The sequence below is a fragment of the Primulina huaijiensis genome, chromosome 12 (assembly GCF_012295235.1).
Source record: "Primulina huaijiensis isolate GDHJ02 chromosome 12, ASM1229523v2, whole genome shotgun sequence".
Classification (NCBI taxonomy): Eukaryota; Viridiplantae; Streptophyta; class Magnoliopsida; order Lamiales; family Gesneriaceae; genus Primulina; species Primulina huaijiensis.
In genome coordinates this window covers 8,376,535-8,388,904 of record NC_133317.1, presented here as the reverse complement: position 1 = coordinate 8,388,904, position 12,370 = coordinate 8,376,535, and the positions used below count along the sequence as shown (strand labels likewise).

Here is a 12,370-nt window from a genome sequence, read left to right as displayed (position 1 = left end):
TTAAATGTCCTTGTTCATTTAAGTTGGCCAATTAAATTATTATGTTATCTTAAGGGTTTTTTTGTAATTCATTGTCCATCTTAAATGAATTTGGACATTAATACACATTCCTCTTTATTTCTTAAATTTTATGCCAAAAAATTATTATTTTACATTTCTTTGTTCATTTAAGTTAGCAAATTAAATTAATGTCTTTTTAAGGATTTTTTGTGATTCATTGTTTATCTTAGATAGATTTGGACATTAATTCACATTTTTTATTTTCTAAATTTAATGTAAAAAAATTATTTATTTACGTTTTTTAGTCAATTTTTGTGATTCATTGTCCATTTTAGATATATTTGGACATTAATACACATTTTTTTCTTTTTTTTCTAAATTTTAAACTAAATTTATGATATAATCTTTAAAAAAAAATTAATCAATATAATCTTTATAATAAATATGAATTATATTGATAGTTTATTATCATTTGTTATATATTACAATTTTACATATAAAATTTTTTAACTGAGTATTACATATTATTTTATTTATATATGTTTTTTACTATATATATTTATTTGAGTGGTATTATGTTAAAATTTTATTTCTCTTTAATACACATTCTTTTTTTTTTTAAAAAAAATTTAAACTAAATTTATGATATAATCTTTAAAAAAAATTTAATCAATATAATCCTTATAATAAATATGAATTATATTGATAGTTTATTATCATTTGTTATATATTACAATTTTACATATAAAATTTTTTAACTGAGTATTACATATTATTTTATTTATATATGTTTTTTACTATATATATTTATTTGAGTGGTATTATGTTAAAATTTTATTTCTCTTAAATTATTAATCGCCAATATTAATTTATAAATGATTGATTCTGATATAAAATTATTTATCTATAATATGTATTCTAAAAAAACATAGAAATTAAATAAAATCCGCAATGTGTTAAAAGTTAGCAAAGCAAAAGTGATATTTACCTTGATANTACATATAAAATTTTTTAACTGAGTATTACATATTATTTTATTTATATATGTTTTTTACTATATATATTTATTTGAGTGGTATTATGTTAAAATTTTATTTCTCTTAAATTATTAATCGCCAATATTAATTTATAAATGATTGATTCTGATATAAAATTATTTATCTATAATATGTATTCTAAAAAAACATAGAAATTAAATAAAATCCGCAATGTGTTAAAAGTTAGCAAAGCAAAAGTGATATTTACCTTGATATATAACAAGTTTAATGATTTTATTTTAACATTATTATGATAATTTAGTAAATTAAGAGAATTTTATTTGACGTTTGTCTATGTGTACTCTATTTAAGTAAATTTTAGTTTTGATTTTGGTAAAATTCACTATTCTGTTAATTTTATTTTTATTATTTTTTCATTTTGAATGATATTTGAATGAAAAATATTTTTGCTGATTTATCATTTAAGAGAGCTGTATTATGTCGCAGATTGAAAAATGTCATATAAATAAGTGAATATATATGATTTATTGTCATCATGTATTTTTATGTATTATGTTTTGATATATTTAGATTGATAAATACTTATTAAATGATGTTATTCAAACGATTTTAAACATTATCTAATTTTCGTGATTATATTTTTCATTATTAATCACCTACGTGCATCGCACGTGTTCATTCCTAGTATATATATATATATGTGTGTGTGTGTGTGTCAGCCACGATCATTAAAAGGAAAAACAAGAATGAATTATAAACTCGACAAAGAATCTGAGATTATAAAATTCAACCCTCAAAATATATAGCAAAGCAATCCGATGAATCTGGAGTGGAGTTCCAGGACAAAGACGAGAATCCCAGTTCAAGAACAACATAATACAAACTCGAATATGAACTGAATTTATTTTCAAACAAAATAGAAGTGCCAAAAATACGAAACTCCACGGAATCATATCAGTGCTGCGAGGGTCACTTAACCAAGCAAATCTTGATAATAGAAGAGCTCCCGATTCGATGAAGCGCAACAATAGCATCACCCGGCTGGCAAAGGCCTCTTTTTGTGGCAATTTTCATAGCACCTTCCAATATGACTTCAGTTGATTCAGCATCTGTGGCTTTTGCAGATCCTTCAGCAAGAACTGGAATCAGTCCCCGGTATACCAGGCTCTGCCTTGCTGGGGTTTCGTCACTAACAGCCCAATCAAAGGAATCAGTAGTCAGGACCGGGACAACCACTGATAAGATTGGGACTGCAGGTCTGTACTTGGCGACCAGTTTGGCAGTCGTTCCGCCACGTGTCATCACGACAATGAGTTTTGCTCTAGCTTTATTTGCAGTTCGAACCGCAGAGGAAGCGAGTGATTCCAACGGGCTCATGGGTAGTGGGGTCGACTTGATCATTGATTTGAAGATGGCTTCATAGTCGAGAGAAGATTCTGCCTCAAGGCAGATGCGCGCCATGATTTTCACAGCAAGTTCGGGATAGGCTCCAGCAGCACTTTCTCCACTTAGCATTACACAATCTGTGCCATCCAGGACAGCGTTTGCCACATCAGTTGCCTCGGCACGTGTAGGCCTTGGAGACTTGATCATAGACTCGAGCATCTGAGTGGCGGTCACCACAGGCTTTCCAGCAATATTACACTTGTATATCATCATTTTTTGGGCCAAGAATATCTTCTCGACAGGAATTTCCATTCCGAGATCACCACGAGCAACCATGTATGAATCGGACTCACGAAGGATTTCATCAAAGTTGATAACTCCCTCTTGATTCTCAATCTTGGATAAAAAAAAATATTGATGGTTAATAAATAAGCCACAAGTTTATAAGAAAATATTGATAGAATTCTCAAACAAAACAAAAAAATAAAGAAAAACAGTGAATGGTTCATTCTTGGGGGTTTGAGGGCCCAAAAAATGAAAACAGAAGATATTAACAGAGTAAGTTTGTAAGACCCATAATTTGTCTTTGTAGCAGAAAATAATGTGCATAAAATATTTTGATTCGTACAACAGGCCAAACACATCAAATTTGATTGCTTAGCCACATAGGCTGATACGAACAATAGGGCCAACTCATTACTCCACAGCGGATTGATGGTATCACATGGGAAAATAATTATAATAGTTCTCAATACCTTGGACATTAACTGAATACGCTTGGCATGAGGACCGAGAAACTTACGAACATTGACAAGATCAGAACCCTTGCGCACAAAAGAAAGGGCAATCATGTCAATGTTATTAGGAACACCCCATTCAAGGATATCTTCTTTGTCCTTGTCCGTGAGTGTTGGAAGGTCTACGACAACACCAGGCAAATTCACATTTTTCCTCTCACTTAACATGGCCGTGTTCTCACAACGGCATCTCACAGTTCCACTGCCAGGGTCACATGATAAGACCTTAAGTGTGATGGTACCATCCGCACAAAGAATGGAATTTCCAGGTTTCAGATCAACCGGCAACTTTTGGTAACTCATCGAGATCATTTTTTCATCTCCTTTTATGCTGTAATCAGTGGTTACTGTGATTTCTTGGCCTTCCTTTAGTTGAATAGGTTTCGCATCCTTTAGGAAACCTGTTCGAATCTCGGGCCCCTGAGAGATAATACACGCAAATAATTGAACATTAAGAATTCAAGAAACTAAAATGCCATTTTAGGGTGTATATTTCAGTTTAGACGGTTTCGAAGGAATGAAAGCAGCTGGAGCTAAGTGATACAAGATCATTGCACCACATCCCCGAAAATTCATGAAAATGGCAAAAAGTGACAGGACTAAAGTCAATGCCTCAAGGACAAAAGGCTATCAAAGCTGAATCAACGTAACAACAATTTTTTAGATGAAAGATCACAAAATCAAGTCCAAGAGAACTAAATTTGGATGTGCCATACATTTTCTTAATACAAATGCTGAAATAGGCTCACCCAAAGAGGTAGCAGCTACAAGTCAGTCAGAAAACTTCATAATATGCTTGGTCTCGTGATAAATGCTTCGCATGGCGTATCAGGACCAATAAGGACATACATATAAATCTGATCTCTATCTCAATTTTTCGAATATGGTAGCTGAGCAAAAGACGAGCAATTGCACGCCAATAATATATTTAACACCATTCACATCAGCCGATATAGTTTTTGACAACTAAAGAATTAAGTTATTGGTTAAATATAAACATCAGAATCATAAGTTAAATACTGAAATACAGAAAAAATCTCTACAAAACTGGGACGAAACGCAACACTAAGCAAACCACAAATTTACACAAACAAACGGATATAAATTGACAACAGACCTTCGTGTCAAGCATGACGGCGCAAAGGATCTGAGTATTGTGCATAGCAATCTTCAGAGAATCCAGAGTCTCCTGATGGTACTCGTGGGATCCATGCGAAAAGTTGAACCTTGCAACGTTCATACCTGCCCGGAGAAGCTTCTCCAGCATCTCCACCGATCTAGAAGCTGGACCCAAAGTACACACAATTTTCGTCTTGGGGATCCGGCCATCGGAAGGAATATCATTCAGGATTCCTTCAATATCTATATTCGCCATTTCTAAATGCCCAACTCTCTCCAACGCTAAAAATAAACATAATCCATCGAATCAACAACCTCAGAGGCGTATTCCGTACAGAAATAATTTCAAGAATATACTTTCCAAATCCAAAAGTACGCGGAGACGAATCATACCACACAAATAAATCCAAAAACATATTCTTTCACGTGAAACACCCACCAACATTCTTTCATTTTCTTCTAACTAAATCGAAACACACACACACACACACACACAGAGTTGACTAAAGATGAAGAAAAGAACCAAACCAAAACGGTCATTTCAACAACAAAAAAAGATATGGGTTCTTCTGATTCCTTAATTAGTTGAAAAACTAAAGATTTTTCAGCAGCAAAAAGCCATAATCTCATCACTCAACACGTACAAAAACAAACACAAAAGTATTGTCTAAAAACAAAAGCGCAGAATATTTGAAACAACAATAAGACTTCAGATCCACAACACTTGAAGATTACACCGAACAAAAAGTGGGTTAATAGAAGGAATCAGAGTTAATTCGAAGCTTGAAGAAGAAGGTACCAACCACCTGGTGTCTGAAAAGCCTCTTCGTCGCAGCTGGTTTTGTTTCTTGCAGTGTGCAGAAAAAGTCAGCAACGTCGAATTTTAAAAGCCTAGTCCAATCCAAGTCATGTGTCGGAATGGATCAATTAATTAATTGAGTAATATTATATATTAATATTATATATTAACATATATACGTTCTCAAAAAGAAACAAAAATTTGTTTTTCTTATATTTGAACTTATTGGACTTACATGTTTTTTTGGGTACTAAAAAAATTATATATAAATACCAAATCTGAAACAAACGCTACTCAAATATCATATAGTATGAACAAATTTTCAATATTTTGTACTTATTTTTATGCAAGATAAATGTGTTATTAATACTAATATTTATTATGCTTGTTTGGGTGCACAAAAATTATATATTAGTACAATATCTGAAGTAGTTGTTATTCAAAAATAATATATCATTTCCATATTTTTAACTTTTTGTATGGATTTTCATCCGAGAAAATACATATGAACCCAGGGAGTACATATACATTTTGCTGTGAATAAGATAGTTCAAAAACATAATTTTCCTGACATGGATTTAATGTAAATTTAAATTTGAACCTGAGAATTTAAGCAAATTTACCTATAAATTTTAAACATTGCATTTAACTTTTTAGTTTAAAGAAAATTTTGTTCTCTCCGTTTTTTAATAAAAAAATATTATCAATTTAATTTGCTTTAAAATGCAATTTTCTAGGATCCGCGAGATATTTGACCCCAATCAAATATTTGTTTTGGTTTCGACATTTCTTGATTTTCTTTAGAGTGAGTCTCATGTGAGACGTGTAACTCTATCGATATTCACAATAAAAAGTAATACTTTTAACATAAAAAATAATACTTTTTCATGGATGACCCAAATAAAAGACCCGTCTCACAAATACGACCCGTGAGACCGTCTCACACAAGTTTTTGTCTTTTCTTTAACTATTCATAACATCAAGATCAAACCAAATTTTCCATTAAAATTTGTTTTTATTGATTGATAGTGTGATAAATGTAGTGAAAATCACATTTTTAAAAAAAGAAAGAAAGAAAGGATGGCCTTCAAGACAAGTTTTTTTTTTTGGCAGCCATTGATGAAATGATAGAAAATGTTTGTACTTCGTACATGGGTCTCACCTTTTTCTGTTCCGTTCGGGTTTTTTTTAAAATAATTTAATTTTTAAAAATTAATTCAAAATAATTTTAAAAAAAGGATTACATACGAAGCGCAGACGTTGCTCCCACGTGAACTTCATTCGCCACGTGGCGCTATTCCATTCGCCCGACTCAATTCCCTCTTCTTTCCTCCTCTTTTCTTTGCCGTCTCATTTTCGCATTTCTCAGTTTCTCCTTTCAGCACCGAAAATTTTTTGAGACAAAAATTTTTTGAGACGAAGTTGAGAAGATCTACAACATAGTTCAGAATGGCAGATAATCGAAATCCAGAAAATCACAGTGTCCTCTATTTACAAGCGACACATATGTCATCAATAGTTTCTTCCTTAACCGTTGATGATATTGTCAAAGTGAAGAGGTCAGACAATTTGATTTGAAAGTTATATACTGATAATTACTTACACAGTCGTGTACTGACATATTTAAATCATATGGGTTTTTATGGAGTTTTAGAATGTGATTCACAAGTTTATGATAATCATTTGATTACTGCGCTCGTTGAACGTTGGCGACGCGAGACACACATGTTTCATTTTACATGTGGTGAAGCAACAGTCACGTTACAAGATGTTTCAATAATTTGGGATCTAACAATTGATGATGAAGCAGTAACTGGAGTAGATGTGTCACATAAAGTTGAGGAATGACAACACATATATTTGGATATGTTGGGATTTTTGCCAGCATCAAAACATTTGAAAGGTGGTCATCTGTCTATGACTGCACTACACGATCATTGCATGTCTAACCTTGTTAATGATGATACTTCAGAAGTAGATGTTGTGAAATTTACCCATTGTGTTGTGTTAATGATTATTGGAGGAATAATGTTCCCTGACTATCAAGGAGAGTCTGCTAGACTAATATTTTTTCAACTGCTACGAGATGTTGATAACGTGAAGTCTTATATTTGGGGTAGTGCAGTTTTAGCATTTCTATACCGTGAGTTGTGTAACGCGTCACGTATAGAGAAGACTACAATGGCTGGACCTTTATATATCCTGCATGTATCGTTAATGTGATGTGATTATTTAACACAATTTTTTTGTTAAATTTTTTGAACAATTTTTATTATTATAAGCAGATATGGGCATGAAGCATGATTAAATGTGTTAATCCCGATCGAGATGGGTTAACATTAGTTGTACCTTTCGTTGATACGGATGCTTTTATTCCAGTTTTCCCATATGGTGTACGGTAATATTTAAAAATTACTGTGGTAATATCATATATGTCTTGTATATTTTCTTGACATGTAAATCTTTTTTTTATAATTGTAGGTGAAAATTTGGATTTAGTTACACACATTCGCCAACACATGCTGTAAAAATTATAAGTGACTCTCTAGATCGTATGAATAATAATGACGTATTATAGAAATTTAATATTTAATAGTAATTAAATGAAGACTATTTTGTTTTGATTAATTGAATATTTGATTTCAGCATATTTATTTTTTACAGTTTAATTGGATCGTTTACCAGAAGAATGACATAGATTGAAGACGATTATTGATTCATACGACAACAAAATATGGCGATGTGTCTGTCCCCTTATATGCTTTGACATCGTGGAGATGCATCGTTCTAATTGGGTCATGCGACAATTTCGAAGACGAAAATCAATTCCAGGGTCTGCCGTCGACAATGACGATATGCATAATATCACGAGAATATGACATCGAAACACTGATTGGAGAGATTATCATAGAAATTCAATTGAGTTGTGGAATAATATGCTGAGATATGTTCCTAAAGATATGCGACACGGGCGATCGATGCAAACTGACAAAGACTACTTCCAATGGTATAATCGAATAACTGTGCGCACCATATCACATGCAGTTACTGTCGTTGGTTTTCAACCACATCCGTACAATACTTTAGTTGGACAATTTAATGTTCAACAAAATTTCGGTACGTCTTCTCCTTTTTCGCATCACTCATCAATCAGGTGGAGAAGTGACATGGTTAAGCAACCAAGTGGGTTTGCAGGAGCCTCTACTATTATTACGTCAGCTGAATTGAATATTGTAGGAACCTCTACTACTCAACCTGATTTTTTTAGTGATTCAGGGTTTGCTGACTTTCATTCGTTTGGTCAGCAGGATTTTCAGACTCCTTATTGGTCGAACACACAAAGTTTTACGAATTTGCTTAATGTTGGACCTCAGCATATTGTGCATGACACTCGACCACAGAGGAATGTTATTTCACCTATCACTTATCCAGGTTACTCAAATGAGGAAAATCCTGAAAATGTAGGATTGCGTAGAGGGACGAGAAGACACAATCCACCTGATTTTGGAACATGGAGTCATTTGTATCATTTTAATTATGACGATGATTCTTCTACTTAATTGTAACTATATAATTTCTATTGTTGTATATTTTGTATTTTTGCATAGTCTAAATTGTATTATAAGTTGTTTCCATCGATTGAGATATAGCACAACAAAGAAACATAGTTAAACCATAATGAAATTCAATAATAAAAACATACACCTCAACTTATCGTTTCATAAAAAACACGTGATCCATAATATTATTTCATAACAAACTTTAAACGAATGTTTGAAATTACAAATGTTTGAAGATTTTGACATTGCAAAACAATAAATTACAGAAACGAAAGGATAAGATGCCAAATCAGAAAAGGCATCAGGACTCGCTGTCCTCGCCTGACAGCTCAACCCCGTCATCCTCATCATACTCAAAATCATTCTCGACGGGTCGATGTAAAAATGATGGGGGGTGGGGGTGGGGGTGGGGTGGAAATGGCTCTTTGGAGGCGCTAGTCGTAGGGAAGCGCTGCGCAAGCACACGATTAAAATCATTCACGTAATCAAACTGCTCGCGTGTCATCTGCCACTGCTTGCGTGTTATCTGTCACTGTCTCCTCATCATGCGCTCTAGGTCATCAAGACGCTGGTGTGCGGTCTGTCCCCTCTCTGCACGTGCATGTCCTACGTGTCGTGCCTATCTGGCGAGCTGTGGCTGTGCTCCACTCCCTGAACCCTCGCCCGAACCACTCTCAATTCGCCTCCGTCTTTTATCTCTCGGGATCTTTCCATAAATTAAAATATCGCTTTTCTTGTGCAAGACTGGCTCACTATCATCCCATATAACCCCAGCTAGGCGGCAGAGCTCCATGATGGTCGAAGAATGGGGCATGCTAACTGTGGATGTGCCCCGTGCCGCCTGCAGAATCGAATTCATAATCACCCGACCTGCATCCACTTTCTTCCCGGTGATGATGCAATACACCAATGCTGCTTTCGTTTTTGTGACATTAGAAACATGCCCAGATGGCATCAACCGCGCTGCGACAAAATGGTACCAATTATATGCCTCCCTACTCATGCATGTCGCAGGAAATGTGACCGGAGCTCGCTGATTATTTAGCTTCCAAACTGTGCCCTCACAAAGTGTGTTGATTATCGTCTCATAGGGATAGGGCTGTCTCATAAATCTCGTGTAATCGTCGTTTTCGTAGTCAGGCATGGAGTACAACGAGTTAATAGTCCTGCTGTCAAAGGCAACCATCTGCCCCTTACTCTCACGTGATAGTCCTCATGCACAACCATCAAGTTAGCGTAGAATTCCCGGACAACTGACATCACAGCATCTGGTGGTGGCTTCAAAACTCAGCCCAATGCAAATGCTGAGCCAGATTTAATGTGTCACAACCCTGGACGCTCTGATCCATCCCTCTTTCTCGCTGCATGTTTTTCTTTTGTAATTTAGTATAATTTTCAGCTTCAACTGCATCCCAAAAATGTCGTCTATCAAAACCAGCATGAGACGACTGACCATCCTCAGAATCAACTTGCTTGCTTTTCTTCCTCGGTGGCATGTTATAAATGGCGCTAATAACCTACAACTTGTCACCAACGAAAACGTAGCAAACACATAAATTGCCTATTAATAACTACCACTTCATTGAAGTATTATATCGAACACGTTATATGCACAAACTCTATAACATTATTAATTCAAAAATCGACATGAAATTGACGAATGATTCATAACACGAATAATGTTACCTTTTGTTAAAACCGAAATTGTATTGCACTTGGTGGAGACTTGTGGAAGCTGATTGCTTTTTAGTGGGAGGAGAAAGCGGGAGGATTTGGTGATGTTAAGGAGGTGGAATGAGTGTGGGGAGAGGAGATTTTTTTTTTATATAGTTGTTAGGTATCGCTGCGTTGCTGTGTTGTAGAGCTGCGCCGCTATCACTTCGGAGACAAGCACCGAGGCCCTAAGATGTTAGCGCCTTGGCGCTAAGATATTTAAAAAAAAACGAAATTGTACAACTAGACGCTGAATAAGGGGGAAAGTTTTTTCAACTCTATCTTTTTTTAACAAATAAGTTGCTTAAATATCAGACGTTAATACAAATTAAAAAAAAGGCTTCAGCGTTGTTGTCTCTCTCTCTTAAACCCGTTGTGTCCATCTAATTTCTAATTCGAGTTGTTCTGTCTCTACCAACTCTTCTTCTTTCACGTCTAACCGGATTGTGCCGCAACTCGAAAGTTAGAGGATCCCATTATTGCTCATCTGCAAGAGGTTGAAATCTGCCCTCGTACGTTGCTAAGTACTCAGATATGTTATACCATGACTGCACAAGTGTCGTGGGATCCAAGGAGTGATACTTAGCTGTGCAAATAGCATGAGAACATGGGATGCCAAAAATCGTCGATTTACCACATGAACAATCACTAGTTGATAACTTGACGACCTACATATGTTGGCCATGACTTGGTTTTCCTACCGTTGCAACCGACGCAGTTTGCTCACGTACATCGTATTTGGAAACACGATGTTCACTAGATTTTCTTGCTTATTTCTGATACTGCCAACATGCATAATCTGACCACATCTGATTTTCCTGAACCATACGACCACCTCTTGTTACACGTTCAATGAAATATTATACGCATCTCAGAAGTGTCAAATGTACTATGGCAGATAGAGGAAGTCTACGAGCACCCTTCAACACACTGTTCAAACACTCCGACATATTGGTTGTCATCACCCCACGACGCCAACCACCGTCATGAGCCAAACTCCATTTTTTTTAGCAATTCCAGCTAAATATCAGTGCGCCAAAATGTTTTTTTTCTCGATTGCATCCATTATTGCTTCAAACTTACAGATTTGATTTTGTGTGTCTGCCGCTCAGCATAAATCTTTCAAATGCACGTCTTTGAATTTAGCGTTAAAGTTTGAACACACATGTCTCAAACAAAAACGATGCACACCGTGAGAAGGTTGAAAATATGGTAGATCTTCATTTACTCGCACAATTCCCTTATGCCTATCAGAAATAAGACACACATCATTTTCACCACGAACAACATGCCTTCCTAGGTTCTCCAAGAACCATTTCCAAGAATATGTTGTTTCTTCATCCACAATAGCAAATGCTAGCGGTAGAACCTGATTGTTCGCATTCAGAGTGACACCAATCAACATTTTGTGCTTCTATTTGGTATACAAGTGTGTATCATCGACACTAATTATTTTTCGACAATGCCGAAACCCATCAACACACGGCTTGAATGCCCAGAAAACATAGTTCAGTGTCTTACTAATTTCAGTGTTGGCTCTGAGATGCTTCCACTCCACAGCTGTTCCCGGATTATATTTCGACAAAGCACACATATATTTTGGAAGTAATTGAACGGAGCTCTCCCATGTACCATAAGCAATTTCCATAGCACGTTTCAAACTTCGCAATGCCTTCGTGTACGAGATTTGATATCCATATTTATCTTTCACATTTTCGATGATATACTTAATCTCGTATGAATGATCACAACGAACAACTCCCAATAGCGTATGTGCCACCATATCACTGTTCAAATTCTTATGGTCTATATCAACAGAGGTAGATATATATGTGTGAGGGCTGTCATATTTTGTTATTTTCCAATAACCAGTCTTGGCCTTCAAAGAAGCGCGAAGTCCCCATCAACAAACGACCGTAGAAGAATTATTTTTGCAACGTAACTTCCACAAACTGCGTGTGCTGTCTACGACACGGTACTCACGCCTGACCACTCTAA

At 35.2% G+C, this 12,370-nt stretch overlaps 1 protein-coding gene across 3 annotated transcripts; it reads right to left on the bottom strand.

The window, feature by feature from the left end:
- Positions 1–1,775: 1,775 nt before the first annotated feature.
- LOC140989852 (pyruvate kinase, cytosolic isozyme) lies at positions 1,776–5,242 on the bottom strand. Of its 3 annotated transcripts, none has more exons than XM_073459309.1 (4): positions 5,104–5,242; positions 4,299–4,582; positions 3,140–3,601; positions 1,776–2,780 (listed from the first exon to the last, which is right to left on the bottom strand). In XM_073459309.1, the coding sequence occupies exons 2-4, from the start codon at positions 4,554–4,556 to the stop codon at positions 1,968–1,970; spliced, it is 1,533 nt and encodes a 510-aa protein (XP_073315410.1). In that variant the 5' UTR covers positions 4,557–4,582; positions 5,104–5,242; the 3' UTR covers positions 1,776–1,967. The 3 variants fall into 3 exon arrangements, with proteins under 3 accessions (XP_073315410.1, XP_073315411.1, XP_073315412.1); XM_073459310.1 differs by having other exon boundaries at positions 5,107–5,229; XM_073459311.1 differs by having other exon boundaries at positions 5,100–5,216.
- Positions 5,243–12,370: the final 7,128 nt, after the last annotated feature.

Bases quoted from the DNA above. Each gene is read 5' to 3' on its own strand.
- LOC140989852 (XM_073459309.1), bottom strand. From the start codon at position 4,556: ATGGCGAATATAGATATTGAAGGAATCCTGAATGATATTCCTTCCGAT. The intron at 3,602-4,298 runs GTCTGTTGTCAA...ATTATCTCTCAG, and splicing joins CCGTCATGCTTGACACGAAG to GGGCCCGAGATTCGAACAGG. The intron at 2,781-3,139 runs GTATTGAGAACT...TTTTTATCCAAG, and splicing joins GTATTCAGTTAATGTCCAAG to ATTGAGAATCAAGAGGGAGT.